The 17,519-nt window shown below is 42.3% G+C and overlaps 1 protein-coding gene across 1 annotated transcript in view; it reads right to left on the reverse strand.

The window, feature by feature from the left end:
* The window catches only part of PNLDC1 (PARN like ribonuclease domain containing exonuclease 1), a 338,277-nt gene that overhangs the window by 148,017 nt on the left and 172,741 nt on the right, over positions 1 to 17,519 (reverse strand). The window contains exons 10-12 of the mRNA XM_086953672.1: positions 8,530 to 8,599; positions 8,313 to 8,398; positions 7,117 to 7,172 (exon numbers count right to left, since the gene is read on the reverse strand). Coding sequence (XP_086809798.1) covers positions 7,117 to 7,172; positions 8,313 to 8,398; positions 8,530 to 8,599 — 212 coding nt within the window. The remainder of the gene's footprint in view (positions 1 to 7,116; positions 7,173 to 8,312; positions 8,399 to 8,529; positions 8,600 to 17,519) is intronic.

Here is a 17,519-nt window from a genome sequence, read left to right on the forward strand (position 1 = left end):
TCAATTGGTTCAATTTTTTAAGATTTTATTCTTTGTTTATTAATGATGTACTTGTAAATGTAAATGTACAGGAATTTATATAGCGCAAATCACCAAGCGGTTTCTAAGCGCTTGCTTAGGGAACCCGTCCTGGTATTCCCCTGTGAGATAACCCCGGCAGGGTATCCGCAAGGTGAAAGCCAGGCATCCCGCCTCGAGGGGCCGTTGTGGAGATTAAGCAAGCTATTGCCCAGAGTCGCAGAGTGTGAACCCGTGAATCGAGTAGGCACCCGAGCGAGAATTGTCAAGTCCATGGACATTTTAGGACTCAAGACCCCGCCGAGCCGGAAATTGAACCCTGGTCCCGGGCTGACGTCTGCTTCCAGGACTGCCTCCTCTAACCAGTGAGCCACACTTCTCCACTTAAATTACATGGCTGTAATTTGAAAAGTGCAATGACTATTATGACACGTTCACCTCAAGCTGAGTCGCAGTTTAATCACCAAGAGAGAAAACTATTTGCTCTATCTGGTATTCTTCATTTTTTACAACATAAGTCTATTATCATCATAAGTCTATTATCAAAATTGTAGTAGGGGTTACAAAGACGAGTGAAGCAGTCTTGATTGTAGTAAAGAGCTTCTATATTTAATAATATGTAAAGGAGATACAGGAGCCCACAGCCAGAGCTGTATGAAGGTAGGTGTGCAGGTAATATCTAACACAATAAGGTTCTGAATGACACGACCGAATTCTATGAGGAACATTCTAATATTTAAAGGTACATTGCTAAAAGAATACTTACTACATACCCCCCCTTATAAAAAAAAATATATATAATACATAATCATTGAATCTGACAGGTATTCTGCAATTGCGATGACCACATACAGATGGCATGGCAGATGGACTAACAGAACACCTAGGAGAAACATTAGTGGAATGTTGTGAAGGATCAATAAAATTAGAGTCATTTGAATGATTGAAAGTATCGAAACCAGGTCTAAAAGTAAAATCATTGTCATTTTTATCCATTCTGTTGGCATAAACTTCATTGAAAATGTTTACCTGATCATCTTTAACTTTCACAACATTGTTTTTATTCCACCAACTTTTATTCTCTAATTGAACAGAGGATTTGGTGATTCTGATAACCCAAACAGGTAATGTAAACTTAAATAGACCTTTAGAGATTTTGTTTGGTTTTTTGACGAGAACCCAATCATTAGCCTTGATGTCAGGGCAGAATGAAACATGAACACTATTGTAAGAATGGTTTGTCAGTAACTCTATTCTTGATGACTTGTGTATCTATAAGGGTATTCCTTTTATTGACTAATTTGGAACCAGTCAATAAATTAGAAAACCATTTAGATACACGTTTGGTGCTAGCTTCCCTGCCTCTAAGAGCTTTAAAAGGCAAAACACATGTAGTTGAGTGAGGTGTTGTTAAATAGGCCCAATTTTTCCCTTGCAGAAAATCACCTACATCAGCATTAACTGCTAAAGTAGTTTCCTTCAATGATGAATCGATTTGCTCTCTCCACAAGTCCATTAGAAGAAGGACTATATAAAGCAACTTGACAATGTTTAATATCATGACTTACTATAAAATTGGTGACTGAATCAGATAGAAAATGTTTGCCATTGTCAGTAATAATACAATTAGGGGTACCCTCAATATTGAACAACCTTTGGAGAAACGAAATTACAACAGTTGAATTAGCTGCTTGCATAAAAGAATAATATATCCATTTGGAGTAATAATCAGTGACCACTAAGCAGTATCTTTTGTCTAAAGGTAGGAGGTTGAATGGCCCGGAAAAGTCCAGTGCAATTTTTTCCCAAGGGGAATCTGGGAATGGAACTGGCAATAAAGTTTTTTTGTGGGTTTTCCAGTGTTTATCTGAAATTACACAACTGGGACATTTATCAATGAAAGTAGCAACCCGTTTATCAATTCCTGGCCACCAATAAATATCTTTAATTCTTTTGCAGATCGCAGAGATACCTTAGTGACCTTCATGTCCGATGTTAATAATTTTGCTTTTAAGGGATGTGGGAGGTACAAATAACCCATTCCTGATGCAAATACCATTTTCAAAAGAGAATTGTTAACTTATTTGATCAAATCGTCTAATTTCATTACTTGAGTTTTTACTATTAGGCCATTTGCTCTTAATGAACTTCTCCACTTGTTTAAGAGTTTTGCTGCTTCCATGGCTGACAATCACTCTTCTTGTGATATGGCACCTTGAAACTTGGAAATCACATCAATAATACCAACATCTCAATCTTTGTTAACATCAGTTTCCCCTTCAATGCAATCAGGTAATGGAATGCAAGAAAGACAACCTGCTCGGATATTTTTTCCTCTTTGAATGTATTTAACAATGAGATTATATTTGTGTAATTTTGATAGAGGTCTTACTAACCTTGCTGAAGACTTACCTAGACCATTCCCAGAAAGGAACGATACCAAAGGTTTATGATCTGTAAATATATCACAATGATGGCCCCAAATATAGGTATTAATTTTCTGAACCGCCCAAACAATGGCCAGAGCCTCTCGTTCAATTGAACTGTAGTTGCTTTCAGTTGGTGTAAGAGCACAGGATGCAAAGGCAATGGTATTTTCTTTGTTATCAACCCATTGACCAAATACTGCTCCTAGACCCTTCTGACTAGCATCTACAGATACAAAAGACTTGCCATTAGAAACAAAAGGTCGTAATGCAGGAGCACTAATGACAAGAGACTTGATTTTCCTAAAAACATTACTTAAAATGTCATTCCAATCAAATTTTACTGCATTTTTAAGTAGATCTTTTAATGGTTGTACAAGTTGCGCATAACCAGGTACGAACCTAGCATAATATTCACAAAGTCCTAAGAAGGACCTTAACGTATCTGTATCATACAGGTGTGGAGCATTTTGAATAGCTTCCATGTTGGAAAATTTGGGTTTGATGCCTTTGTTGGATATGGTGTGGCCTAAATATTCAACCTCATTAACAAGTAGTTTGCATTTGTTGGCTTTGACCGTCATTCCTTTATCTTGCAAGGTTTTTAAAACTTTAAGTATTTATAAATGTTTCTTTTCTGTTTCAGTGTGAATTAAGATGTCATCTTGAAAAGCCTGTACTTGAGTGAATTTGCTAAAAAGACTGTCCATTAGCTTTTGGAATACACTCGCAGCAGATGCGAGGCCAAAAGAAAGTTTAAGGTATTTGAAAGTACCAAATGGTGTCACAAAAGCAGTAAGTGCTTGGCAATCGGGAGAAAGTGGAATTTAATGATAGGCAGAGTGGAGGTCTTTGGTTGAAAATTTGTTAGACTTCTCTATGTTAGCTATCATTTCTTGTATAATGGGAAAAGGGTGATAATTCACCAGGATATTTTGATTTACAGATCTTAGATCCACACAAAGCCTTAGATCTCCGTTGCTTTTCTTCAGTAAAACTACCGGAGAAATCCATTGTGAGGAATCTATTGGGGCAACGATACCTTGAGACTGAAGGTTGAGTAATGCTTTTAAGTCATCTCTAATATAAATTGGTACCGGTCTGACTTTGCGTATTATGGGAACAGCATTCTCTTTCAAAATTATTTTGTGTTCATAACCTTTGACTGCGCCAAACACATCTTTGAATACATCAGGGTAAAGTTTAGTTAAACACTCAACAATAGCTAAAATCGAAGAAGGCAAATCACCTAAAATTATTAGTGGGTCTTGTCCAGGTCGTAAAATAATACCTAGTTTAGCAAGGTCTTTCCAATCAATGATATCTCTACCTTTGATAGCCACATAGATCTTCGTTCTAATGGATCTACCAAACATTTCAAAATATCCGATGAGATCAATATCTTGTTCTCCGAATGCTTTAGGATTTATGTTGGGTTCAAGTAAGTTGAATGTAGCAGGCCAAAATGTATAAAATGTGATGTCTGCTAAAATAGTTATAGGAGCTCCCGAGTCTGCCATTGCTAAAATTGTTATTCCATTAATAGAAATGTCATTTAATGTCCCCTTAATAGGTGTGTTGTCATCACCATCAGGAACTTCAAGAGGGACTATCAAATTCGAAAATTGAGAAGTACAATCTTGAGTATCATCAGTTTCCAAAGCAATATTGGAAATATTCACTCTGTTGGTTGACAAAGCACTAGTGACACTTCGGACATTTTCAAGGTCTATGTAGAACTTTTAACTTTTAGTAAATTTTTTCCCTAAGGTAGGGCTGTTAGGATTGTTTCCTATATGAGCTTTAGAACCACATCTAAAACAGAATGGTTGAGTTCTCTGTGGTGGATTCTTATAAAGTTTCTTATTGAATGTTAGTTTGGTATTGACAGTAGTGGATGTAGGCTTTGTATTTATAGCACAAATAGCAATTTCATCTGAAATTAAACTTACATTAGTAGAACTTGATGGTTGATTAGGAACATTAGAAGTTTGGATGGCGCAAGTGGAAAGCCAAAGGTAGGGTTAATATAAGTGAGAAGACGTTCTTGTATTTTCTTAGAGTGACAGTAGAAGACAAACTGATCTCCTATGTATATATCTACATTAGCACCAAAGTCACATTTTTCGGCCTAAAACTCTGAGTGACGCTATGTAATCTTCTACTGATTCCTCTGGAGATTGTTTACACATGGCAAAATTAAAACGTTCTAATAAAACACTTGTAGCATCTGAATATTGTTTACCCATATGTAATGTTGCTTCGATGAAAACATTCCATGTGGCCTCTTCTTCTCTAGGAGGTGGATAGTGTGGTAAGTTCTCGAAAACTCTACGGCCTGCTGTGCCTAGATGATTTAATAGTAATGCCATTTCTTGAAGGTGTGTAGCAGTCTGCATCAATGGCTGTGAGATAATTCTCAAAATCTCTCAGCCATTCAGACCATTTTAAATCAGGTTTGCCAGGCTTTTGTAAAAAAGGTGACGGTTGAATAACTCCCTGACTTGAAGCCATGAGGAATATGAAAAATGGATTGACTGAACTATTGTGCTTTATACTTAGAAATAAGTATATGCTGAAAAGAGCTTACACAGAATTAACACAATGTGTTTATAAGAAATGATATAGTAAAAACTTTCAATTTACTGCTTGTGTTTCCAAACAATAATTTCTAAAGAGAAAATTGCTTAGAAGACTAAAGAAAACAAACAAGAATTTGTAGCATCGGTGGGTACAGTGGTGTGTGAAACACATTGAGATAATCCTCACTGAGCAATTGGTAAAACAAAACACCTTAAAATAATCTGCACTGAGCAGTTAGTAGAATGTGATGGTGTGCGAATCACCGGAAAGTAGATTGCACTGAATCTTTTGTATAAAGTGTTAAAGGTGTGCGAATCACCGAAAAGATGTTCCACAGAAAAGCGATGCTCTGGTGAAATATTCACACTATAAATAAAGGGTGTGCGAATCACCGATGAAGTATTGCTGTGTAAAATGATCTCAAAAAGGACTCACAGTTTCAAAGTGAAGTATTTTGCCGATGCGCTAATAGTTCCGATGAAGTTCTACAAAATGACTCACAATTCCGACAAAGACCTTTGAAGTGAAGTGTTTTGCAGATACAACCACAGTTTCCGAATTGACCACAACCCGATCCAAAATGACCGCTGTCGGCGCGTGACGTCTCAACGTCTTCCCAGCATGCATTGGACCTTTTGCTGTGACGCAGATCGTGTGGAAGGAGGAGAAAATCGGCAAGATTCCACAGTGACAGAATGGAATGGATAGCACGATGCAGGTAGGAGATGTTTGAAAATAAGCTTCTTCAACGGTTAACTGTTCCTGAAAGGAGGAGATCATATGATAGTAGACGTTTTAAAGAAAAATATGACCGACCTTGTTTCCAGAGGTTATAAGCAGGATTGTAGAAATATTTGAAGGATCGGTCCTGGAGGCTCCTTGTAAAAAAAATGAAAAACAGCAAGCCAAACCTTGAAAAAACCCACTCCTGGTACCAATGTGTAGTAGGAATTACAAAGACGAGTGAAGCAGTCTTGATTGTAGTAAAGAGCTTCTATATTTATTAATAAGTAAAGGAGATACAGGAGCCCATAGCCAGAGCTGTATGAAGGTAGATGGTCAGGTAATATCTAACACAATAAGGTTCTGAATGACATGACTGAATTCTATGAGGAACATTCTAATATTTAAAGGTACAATTCTAAAAGAATACTTACAGCATACTACAAAAATGCACTCTTAAAATATTTTCGTTACATGAATTGATCGAATCTGTATGATCAATAAGCTGGTTTTTCGTTGATTACATTTTTAACATAACATAGTTAAAACTATATATTGATCCTTCTTTCCATGACACCTTAATGGACTTGATTGCCTAAATAAAGTATTTTCGATTGACTGATACATGCCTCTCCAAACCTTCCTTCCCTCTCCCGATCTGTGTGCATTTTACTCTGTCCCGTCTGTCCCTCCCTCCCTCCCCTGCCTGCCAGCAGTAAGTCGTTTTAAAGTTCCCATTTTCAGAAACAACATGCTTTCACAAAACACCCACTAGTGTGCACTGCAGGAGCTTAACAAACAGAAGTTTATTCTGAAAGCAGAACACACATGGGTGCTGGAAATGTGAAAGGGTGGTATTCAAAAGAATTCAAACTACACATAGATTTGCTTCAGCTAAACTTTGTGTACATTGCTCTTAGCACCAGCTCAGCCCCTCAGCCTTCTGAAGTTAATATATTGAAAACAACACACATTTTACTAAAACATTAAGGTCTCTGTATCGTTTTAATCCACACTAACACAATCTCCAATCGTTGGGTACATCAAACACTTTCTTTTCTACTTAGGCGTATCTGTTTGTTTGGGTGACACAGCTTAAAAACACTGCCAAAGCCAATAGCTCTGGCTAAACACTTATAAGGTCCCACGGCGAGACCTACTGGCAATGCCAGAGAGTTTGAGAGTAGATGATGCTGTAAATTACTTAAATAAAATAAAGGGCTCATGAAGTGAAAGCAATAATTGCTTTGGGGATCTAGGATAATCGTTGTTCCATCTTTAGAATATGTGCTATTTTATGCATCAACAACATAAAAGCAAGCTATTAAAGACACACAACATGCAGTAATGCCCTTGCCCCTCACACCTGTTTAATAAGTCGAACACTTCCATGAGGGGTCCAGTTCTTGAAAACTTCAGTTCCTGCAAACAAAAGAGCAAAGAGTTAAGCACCGTGCTGCAGCTCTGCCACAAGCGCGGGAAAAGAAGACTGGTGAGTTAATACACTCTGGTCCAAGTAAAACATGTTCAGTTGTGAGGCGTAAAGCCATCCGCTTTCTAGGTAGAACAACCACATATCTCTGTAAATCACAGCTAATCCTTGTCCTTGTGAGTTCTGGAGTCAAAGAGTGGTATATATCTACAATCACTCTACCATGAGTACGACAATATCACTTCCATTCAATCATTGAAAGCCCAAAACAGCTCCACTGTTGTACTCCCTTAAGCTCCTTGTCAAAGAAACCAAACCGTGGGTCAGATCTTGATCCAGTATCAGCCTCTCAACCTAGCAATCCCAAAGCTTTTAGGATGAATAGATGGCCATACTAAAACTTCACAATAGCCCTGCCCATGTATTCTAGATGACTAGATGGCCATCCTGAAACTTTACAAAGCATTAACAATGCAATCTAGATGACTAGATGGCCATCCTGAAACTTCACAAAGCCCTGCAAATGCATTCTAGATGACTAGGTGGCCATACTAAAACTTCACAAAGTCCTGCCAATGCATTCTAGAAGACTAGATGGCCATCCGAAAACTCCACAAAGCCCTGCCACTGCAGTCTAGATGACTAGGTGGCCATACTAAAACTTCACAAAGCCCTGCCAATGCATTCTAGATGACTAGATGGCCATCCTGAAACTTTACAAAGCATTACCATGCATTCTAGATGACTAGATGGCCATCCTGAAACTTCACAAAGCCCTGCAAATGCATTCTAGATGACTAGGTGGCCATACTAAAACTTCACAAAGTCCTGCCAATGCGTTCTAGAAGACTAGATGGCCATTCTCAAACTTCATAAAGCCCTGCCAAAGCATATTAAATGACTAGATGGCCATCCTAAAACTTCACAAAGCCTTACCAATGCATTCTAGATGGCCATCCTTTCATTCAAATGCATCTTGTGTTAGGATGCTGCAAATGTCATGGATATGCAGTCCTGGACTGACACTGGACGCCCCTGTTTTTCAGCCTTTAATGCACTGATCTTCAAAACTGTAGCAGACCAGAAATAGAATCAAAATTGCTTTCTTATTTCAGTGAATTGCCTCTCACCTTCCAAACTGCCCGTGTCACTGTCTTTGTATCAATAATAATTGGAAACAGGGTGTGAAGCTTCCTCTTAAACTCCTCGTAACTTTCTGGAGGTCAAAAGAATTAAAAAAAGAGAAAACCGTTAGGCAAAGGCTGCCAGAAAAGGGATACAAAAATGACACCATAAGGAGGGGAGTGGAAATACTTCACAAATTGGAGAAGGGTGAAAATTTCTCACCTGGCAGCGGCTGGTAGAACTTATCGTAAAGGTGAAGGAGATCCATTAGCATGTTGTGTCCGACCAGAGGCTAAACATAAGATTGAAAAATCATTATAAAGACCAACAGCCCCTAAAAAGTTGCTTTATGCGCATGGAGGTGATCAATTTGAAAAAGGCACACAGCAAAATATTGCTTAGTAGATACTTTTGACAATGGGCCAGTATTTTTGCTGTGACTTAAACATATCTTTAGTGTGTAGACACCTTTACTGTGTGAACAACAAGCTGTATAAGTAACAACCTGTTATCATGATAGTAAAGTAAAGCAAATTAATTTGCAAGGTTAATTAGTGTAAAGAACTGTCTTCAAGAGTGGATAAGGGATTTAAACACTACTCACTTACTAAACAAAAGCAATAGATTAGTAAATGTTATATTATTGAGACAGCAAAATAAATACATCAATTATCACAAAAACATACACAATTTCAAATGACATCATGCATCTTAAGTCTGATAAAAGTACTATAATGCTTGATGCCATAATAGAAATACAAATAGGGCGTATACAAAATACCAGGAACAGCCCATTTAAGCAATTGCAAACAAATACAAAGACATGATAGCCAATAACTGAAGGGAATTGATGGAAAGCCCTCTTTCTTTTCTTCCTATTGTACTTTGTTGAAGATTTAATAACATGAGGTGTTAATGACTTCAAGAGATATATGTAGTTAGACCTAATAAGCATCATCAAGGCCAATACCTCTGGTGTTAGCCTTTTGCACATTTCTCAATTATTGTTTTGTCAAGTTTTTTGCAAAACTTCACTGCTGGAGGAGCCTTCTAGAACTAAAAGCAAAAGTATTTTTTGCCTAGTAAAAAAAAGATACATTGTCATATTTTGACCGCATTGCGCTGATTCACTTGCTGCTGTATTGCTTGATTTTAAACTTTAATTACTTGTATCATCGCGCCCTCGCGCTGCCGACCTCTGGCTCCAGGCGCTATCCCTTTCTCCTCGTTTTTGGGGGCAATATATAGTTTAGATTCTCACCTCGCACCATAATTGGATCTCACCCCGCATTTTGCGGGATTCAGGGCGCTTCAGGGCGTTCTAGGGCTCGTGGGGACATCGCGTCGCGGCGATTTCAGCCGCCATCTTGGGTGAGGGAACCAGGTGAGTGCCGATTAGCGGGCGCCATCTTGGTTGGGGGGCTAGTGCTTACATCGCAGGAGTCCCACGTGTACGGCTATATAATATGCTTAACCATCAAGAGCGCAGCGGACGCGCAGCGGACGCGCCGCTGGCGCGCCGGAGGTGCACCTGAGGTAAGCCCGTGTGCGCCCGTTCGCGCACCGGTCGCGACCAGCGCAGGCTACGCTGCCCCTCCTGACTCGACCCGCTTAGTATACTCTAGAGAGGAGCTCATGTGCTATGAACAGCAGCCCTCTCTGAATGGCAGAATTGATACAGGCGGCATGGGGACGTTGTCATGTGGCTTGATTAATGTGAGATCTCTCAATAAACACCACGTGGAAATATCGCTCCTAATAGAGCCTGTCCACCGGGCTACAAAATCAGACACAACCCTCGAGTAGGGAGCCGAGGGGGTGGAGTTGGTTTTATCTTTAGGGACTCCTTAGATCTCTCTTTGTTGGAGATCAAGACCGTGCCAGGCTTTGAGCTTATGGGTTTTTCCCTGAAAGGGCAAGGAGGTGTGTTGCTTTCCGGGTTGCTGTGCTACAGGCCCCCCGGAAATGCCCCATCAGCTCTACCTGAGCTGGTAGACCTCATTTACGATCTGTCTAATGCCCATGCGAGACTACTAATTCTGGGGGACTTTAACCTTTGGCCTAATTGGCCTCTGGACTCAGCGTTTAGAGACCTTTGTCAGGCCTGTGACAATATACATCTACAACAGCTGGTGCTCTCCCAGACACATCTGAAGGGTCACGTTCTTGATTTAGTCTTTGCGGCTAAGAATCAGGCCTCTATCAAGAATATCATTCCTCAATGTTGGACTGACCATGCCTTGGTTCTTTTTTTCTCTATCTTTCCCCGCCATCACGCGTAGGCGTGACAAGACAGGAGTATTCAATCTCACTAGGCAGTGGTCCCGACTATTGAAGCAGTCCAGTCTTCCCCCTTTACTATCTGGTGGATTTATCTTGGGAGACAGCGTGGATATGAGTTATCTTAGAAAGTAATAACTTTCCATTGGGAACAACTAGGAAATAACTACAGAATTCTAATTTAAAACAGTCTTTAATGGTAAAGTTGGAATTTAAGTTACAATTGAGAATAAATTCCACTTTTAGAAAGTTGGCATTTTTATGTGCCTGCAGTCAAATAACTAGGTGTAGCTGGCAGTTGGTCCTTGTGTATTGTGAGACAAAGGAGAATAGGTGTTGGCAGGATGGGTCATCTCTTAATTGATGAGGGGGAGGACCCGTCATTTATCAGACTTGCACATCACAAAGGCTCTGCACAACCTCACCGATCTAATCACAGGCACATTGGATAAAGTGGCACCTTTACGGAAAGCAAAAGACAGGTCCAAACTTGCCATGCTGTGGTACTCTAAGATCTTCTTCATTAGAAGCTGCGGTGTAAGCAGGCGGAGAGGGCTTGGCGAAAGCACTACTTAGAGCCTGATAAAGATTGCTACAAACAGGCCCTTCAGTGCTATAAAGCACAGATCAAATGTGCCAAAGCCAAGTTCCTCGAGGAGACATCGATGAAGGCCACAAATAAATCCCAAACCTTGTTTAAAATCGTCAAGGATATGTCTCAACCGGTCAGCGTGGCCAATTGCATCCCTGACTCTCAGTCTCTGTGTGACTCCTTGGCAGCGGCCTTTGAGGACAAGATCGCCACTATTCTGAGTGGGCTCTCTGTTCCAGCTTCCTCCTGTCCCCAGTTTCAGATGGATACGGCTCCTTTACTTATCCCTGGGACCCCGGAGACTATGAAGGAACACGCTCGGATTAACAGTTTTCCCCTCCCTCTTTATGAGGAGTTTTGCCAATTAGCAAATGGTGTATCTTCTGGATCTCCTATGGATCCTTTACCCCATAGATAGTGGAAGACGTTTCGAGAGGAACTGTTTCCACCTCTGTTTTCCATCTGTTGTCAATCTCTCAACACGGCAACTGTCCCGGATAGTTGGAAACTTGCTGTGGTCTCCCCTCTCCTGAAGAAGGCAACATTGGATCCCTCTTGTTTGGGGAACTATCGACCAATCTCGTTGCTTCCGTTCCCTATTAAGATCTTGGAAAGGTGGGTCACAAAACATCTGTCCAGCTTTCTGGAAACTCATTCCTGGCTGGACATGACCCAGTTCGGCTTCAGGCCAGCCCACGGCACTGAATCTGCGTTAGCGGTCGTCTTGGACGATCTTCGTTCACGGGTCGACCTAGGTCATGCAGCATTTTTAGTGCTGCTTGATATGTCGGCCGCTTTCAACACGGTCAGCCACGACATTCTCATCAGCAGATTGGAAGAGGCCGGGGTGGCGGGCCTGGCCAGAGATTGGCTGGCCTCCTACCTTAGGGATCGACACCAAGTAGTGACTCTTCCGCCTTTTAAATCTGGCATAAAAAGAGTGGGGTAGGGGGTACCTCAGGGGTCGGCCATCAGTCCCATCTTATTCAACCTTTATCTCCGACCCTAGTTAAGCTGATTACATCTTTCGGTATCTTGGTCGTTAATTACGCCGATGATACCCAGCTTATCTTTTCACTGGAAGGCAAAGAGGCTGTGTCTCAGGAGATGTTTCATCGCTGTTAGGCATCTACTGCGAATTGGCTGCGTACCAACTCCCTCCAGTTCAATGGCTCAAAAACGGAGGTGTTGCACTGCTCCCTGGATCGCATTTCTCGGCCTCTGCCGGTGGATTTTTGGCCTACCACTTTCCAGGGTACAGTTGCCGCGGCAGATTCAGCTCGCAACCTGGGTGTTATGATTGGATCTAATCTGCAACTGAATGTTTTTGTAAACCAAACCATCGCCACCTGCATGATGCTGCTTCGCAATCTGCGCAAAATTCTCCCTATGCTCCCGGCCCAAGCTAGACCGCAAGTTGTGCGCAGTATTATCCTCAGTAAGTTGGATTATTGCAACGCACTGCTTCTGGGTGCCCCTGGGACTCTGATCAGTAAACTACAGCGTATTCAGAATATGGCCGCTAAACTGGCCCTCACTCGTCTGCGCTCGTCCTCTTCATCCCTGGCGCTTAAGGACCTTCATTGGTTACCAGTTTATCAGCGCATCTGCTTTAAATCGCTATGTATAGTCTTCAAGGCCCTCCATGATCAGGGCCCTGTCCCGTTACAAGAGCTTTTCTCCTGGTACTCGACCTCTAGAACCCTTCATTCTTCATCTGCCTATTTGGTCACAGTTCCTAAGATAAGGAGGATTCGGATGGGAGGCCGTTCTTTTGGATACACTGCGGCCAAACTTTGGAATTCCCTGCCAATGACTAAGGAGCATGGGGGAACTCAGCTTATTTAAAAATAGTCTGAAGTCCCATCAGTTTCCCAGGGCAGTGTAGTGAGGAGTCTGTGTTGGTCTGGATAAGTCAAAGCGCCAGGATACCCTTTGGGTGACAGTTTTGCGCTATACAAGTAGGCAATACATACATACATACAGTAGTCTACAGCATCTAATGTGCAGATGTGGCTACTTTGAAAGAACAGAACACCATCACTGACAGTGAAGATAGCCAATAGCTAAAGTGGGCTGTAGGCGCCTGTCGGCCGAAGAAAAATGTGAACCCATAAAGGCCAATGCATGAAGAGGGCTTGCTGAAAGCCTCTACAACTATACTTTATTTGTAATTTTACTCAAAACCAAAAGGTCCCGGGTAACGCCAGACCCATAGTTACAGAAGAGAAGAGAACAGACAAAACAGAAAACAATGACAAGAGACAAAAATGGAAGTCCAAACAGGTAAGGAAAAGCTGTAGACAGACTAAGTAACCAAAGACTGAGAACAAGAGAGAGCAAGGTTGTTAAATACAAAGGTACATGGACATGAGAGAGATGGAGGAAAGCCCTCTGGTTGTGAGCGAGGAATATACATGTTAGATCAACTTTTTGACTTTACCCTCCTGCTTTTTTCATCTGTTTTTGACGACTCTTAACGCTCTGTTCACCCTACCACTGTTGGCCAGTGCTAAAGTGCTTGTGCTCTCTCCTTTAAACTAGGTAGACCTGCCTTACATCCAAACTGAATTTACTTGCCATAGTAAAGCAGTACTATATTGTACCCAGGGCCTGTAAATTAATTCCAACTAGTGGGTTTGCAGCCCTGATTGTGCCACTCCCTCAAGTAGCATTTTAAACATGCCTTCCATTGCAGCCGGCATGTGCGGTTTTAAACTGACACTTCGATCTGGCAAAATGTACCTTTTGCCAGGCCTAAACCTTCCTTTTTCATCCTTAGGGTAGGCCCCAAACAGCCCAGAGGGCAGGGTACAGTGCATTAAAAAAGTTAGACATGTACTTTAACATTTTACATGTCCTGGTAGTGAAAATACAAATTAGTTTTTCACTACTGCAAGGCCTGCCTCTCCCATAGGGTAACACTGGATTCACTTATTACATTTAGAAAGTAATAACTTTCCATTGGGAACAACTAGGAAATAACTACAGAATTCTAATTTAAAACAGTCTTTAATGGTAAAGTTGGAATTTAAGTTACAATTGAGAATAAATTCCACTTTTACAAAGTTGGCATTTTCATGTGCCTGCAGTCACATAACTAGGTGCAGCTGGCAGTTGGTCCTTGTGTATTGTGAGACAAAGGAGAATAGGTGTTGGCAGGATGGGTCATCTCTTGATGAGGGGAGGACCCGTCACTTATCACACTTGCACATTACAAAGGCTCTGCACAAGCACACTCGCAAAGGATTGGACACTAGCTTTTTTGTGACCCTAGACAAGCTAGGGCCAGGTCAGGGAAGCAAGAAATCCCAAACACCTATAGTGTGGAAACCTCCGGAATCTTCTCCTACTTCAAAGTGGGCCCCCAGGAATAAATAATGGACCTCAGACCCAACTTTCAATACGTCTCTGGACATGTGGATACTAGAGAAGGAGGACTGCTGTGCTGTCAAGTCTTCTACTTTTCTGCCCTGCTGCCCTACATGCTGAGAAGGAAGACCAGGCCTTATTCCTTCATAACAGGCTAAAGAATTGTCAAGGGTTGGCTGACTGACCATCTTTTCTGAGCTATAGGGACATACGCTCCAGATGCCTCCCTTCATCTGACCAGCTGCCTGGACCTGCCTGAGCACCTGCCGCCCTCTGCTGGAGTGTGTTCCAAGATCCCCAAGTGCTGTCCTGGATCTTTGGTGTGGCATCAGTGGATCTCCCTCTTCAAGAAAAGGAGAAATCCTGATCGTGAATTAGCCTTTTCCTGCCAAGATATTGCTGGCTGCTTCGCCTGCAAATATAAAGCTCTGGTAAACCCAACTCTGGCACCACAGAGGGCACCATCGAGGACTGGCAACCAAAGATCTGCAGTTTGCGCTACAGCATTACGGCCCGCGGTGTCTACCAATGCAAATCTCCAGCAACGATCATGCATGACGCCAAACAGGATCTTCGTGCTAAAACGACGACCATCTGTAACATATAACCTGTTTTTTGCACTACTTGGACAACCATTCGCAACCCACTTTCTGCTCCTCAAGGCCTCCTCCACCAGGAACATAACTCTTCATGCTAGGCTTTCAAAGGTAACTCTTTCAGTGGGATTAACCTAATCCCTGTGCCTGGACCACAGTCCATCAAGATCAGCCTTAATTTGTGATTTTCACACAGTGAAGCACAATCAGATACCTGTGAGTGGCGCTTTGTGCTTTTTGGCACTATACTTACCTTAAATCTTTAAAAATGGACATCTCCAGTTCAACCGATTGGATTTAATTGGTTTGGTCTCAAATAATGCATTCAATTTTACTCTATTTCTCTACATTAGTGTGGAGTTTTTCTTGTGTTGCGTTTTGACTTTATTACTGTTTGATGTGCTGCATGGATACTTAACACATTGCCTTTAAGTTAACCTTGACTGATTTTGTGCTAAGCACGTTTTCTTTTTTTTTTATTTCAAAAACCTTTATTGATGTATTATAGTACAGCAGTGTAAAAAACGAAAGAGCACAGACCAGGGTAAGACAGCAATGATACACGTAGTGCAATTGTCCTTGCAATTAGAAATACAGACTAACTTATCCCCCCAAACAAACCCATAGATACGGGTCAAAAAAGTAATATAGAGGTGTCCAGTCCATGGCTGTACAGCCCAGCAGTCTATATGGATAAGTAGCAACATCTTGTGGCATACAGGAGTTCCCAACAGTGTTCAGAGATAAAACATTATTATTATTATTTAATTTTGTAAAGCGCATAGTTACGTGCCCCGGCGTGTCCCCACGCTGAGTGAGAAGTATGAATGGCCAGAACAGGGGGGTTACATCAGTACTGAGCAAAAGAGGTGAGTTTTTAGAGCTCTGAGGAACTTAGCTTCAGACGGTTCGAGACGCAGCTCCATTGGAAGCAAATTCCAGCTCTTGGCTGAGAGGAGCCTGAAAGATCTGCTGCCCATTCGCGCTTTATGGATTTTGGGGACGACTACCAGTCCGGTGCCAGAGGATCTGAGCATCTGCTCCGGTCTGTAGGGGGGATGAGGTTGTGTAGGGGATCGGACGCCCTGCCCCCGATAATGCGGTGACACATGCATAGTGCTTTGAAGGTGATCCTTCTCTGATCGGAAGCCAGTGTAGGGACTTCAAAGCAGCTTTAGAGGCCGTTCTCCTAGGAAGCCTCAGCACCAGCCGGGCTGTGGCATTTTGAAGTACCTGGAGACGGATGAGGCTTTTAGCTGTTATTCCCAGATAGAGGAGGTTAGAGTAATCGAGTCTTGATGTGACCAAGGCATGCACCAGAGTCTGCTTGGCACTAACAGGAAGTAGGTCCAGGATCTTCCGTAGACTCTTGAGTATACCGAAGCACATTCCAACAACCCGATCAATCTGGGGAGCAAATGACAGGTCGGAGTCAAACATCACCCCAAGATTTTTGGCCTGTTGACAGGACACTGGAGTGGAGCCTAGGCATGCTGGCCACCATGCCGAGGACCACACATTCGGACCACCTCCCACCATGAGCACTTCAGTTTTGGACCCATTCAGCTTCAGGCAGTTGTTAGACATCCAGGATGCAAGCTCCTGCATGCAAGCACTGAAGCTGGATGCCGCAACATCAGGTGCCCGTGACAGAGAGATGACCAGCTGTGTGTCATCGGCATATGACACTAGTTGGATGCCATGACTTTCCACAATGGTGGCTACCGGGGAAGCGTAAAGGTTAAACAGGGTGGGGCTCAGGGCGGAGCCCTGGGGAACCCCTTGATCAAGATTGAACACGTGAGAGTAGTATTCTCCCTGTCTGACCTGAAAGCCCCTATCGGTCAGGAAAGATTGGATCCACCTCAGGGCTGACCCTGTGACTCCACCCTTGTTCAAACACTGTAGCAAGGTGAAATGTGCTACAGTGTCAAAGGCTGCACTCAGGTCAAGTAGAATGAGGGCCATCGTATGCCCCTCATCTACCCCTTGCCTGATGGTCTCCGTGGCCATGAGCAGCGCAGACTCCATGGAGTGGCGTGAACGAAAGCCAAACTGAGTTAGATGAAGCAGATTGGCTTTCTCCACAAATGCCATGAGTTGAAGATTTGCCACCTTTTCTGCCACTTTGGCCAGGTAGGGGAAGAGTGAGATAGGACGGAGATTGTCCAGCCTGTCCCAACTAAGATTCGTTTTTTTTTTAAGCGGGAGTACTACATACAGCCTGCTTCCAACTTTTGGGTACGGTGTTGGATCTGAAAGAAAGATCCAGAACATCCCTATTATAAGGTTCAAGGATCTCGATACTCTCTCCAAGAAGTTTCGGTGATGCCGGATCACTGGGGGATCCTGACTTAATGGAGCAACATATC

Source organism: Lissotriton vulgaris, chromosome 1_2, assembly GCF_964263255.1.
Source record: "Lissotriton vulgaris chromosome 1_2, aLisVul1.2, whole genome shotgun sequence".
Classification (NCBI taxonomy): domain Eukaryota; kingdom Metazoa; phylum Chordata; class Amphibia; order Caudata; family Salamandridae; genus Lissotriton; species Lissotriton vulgaris.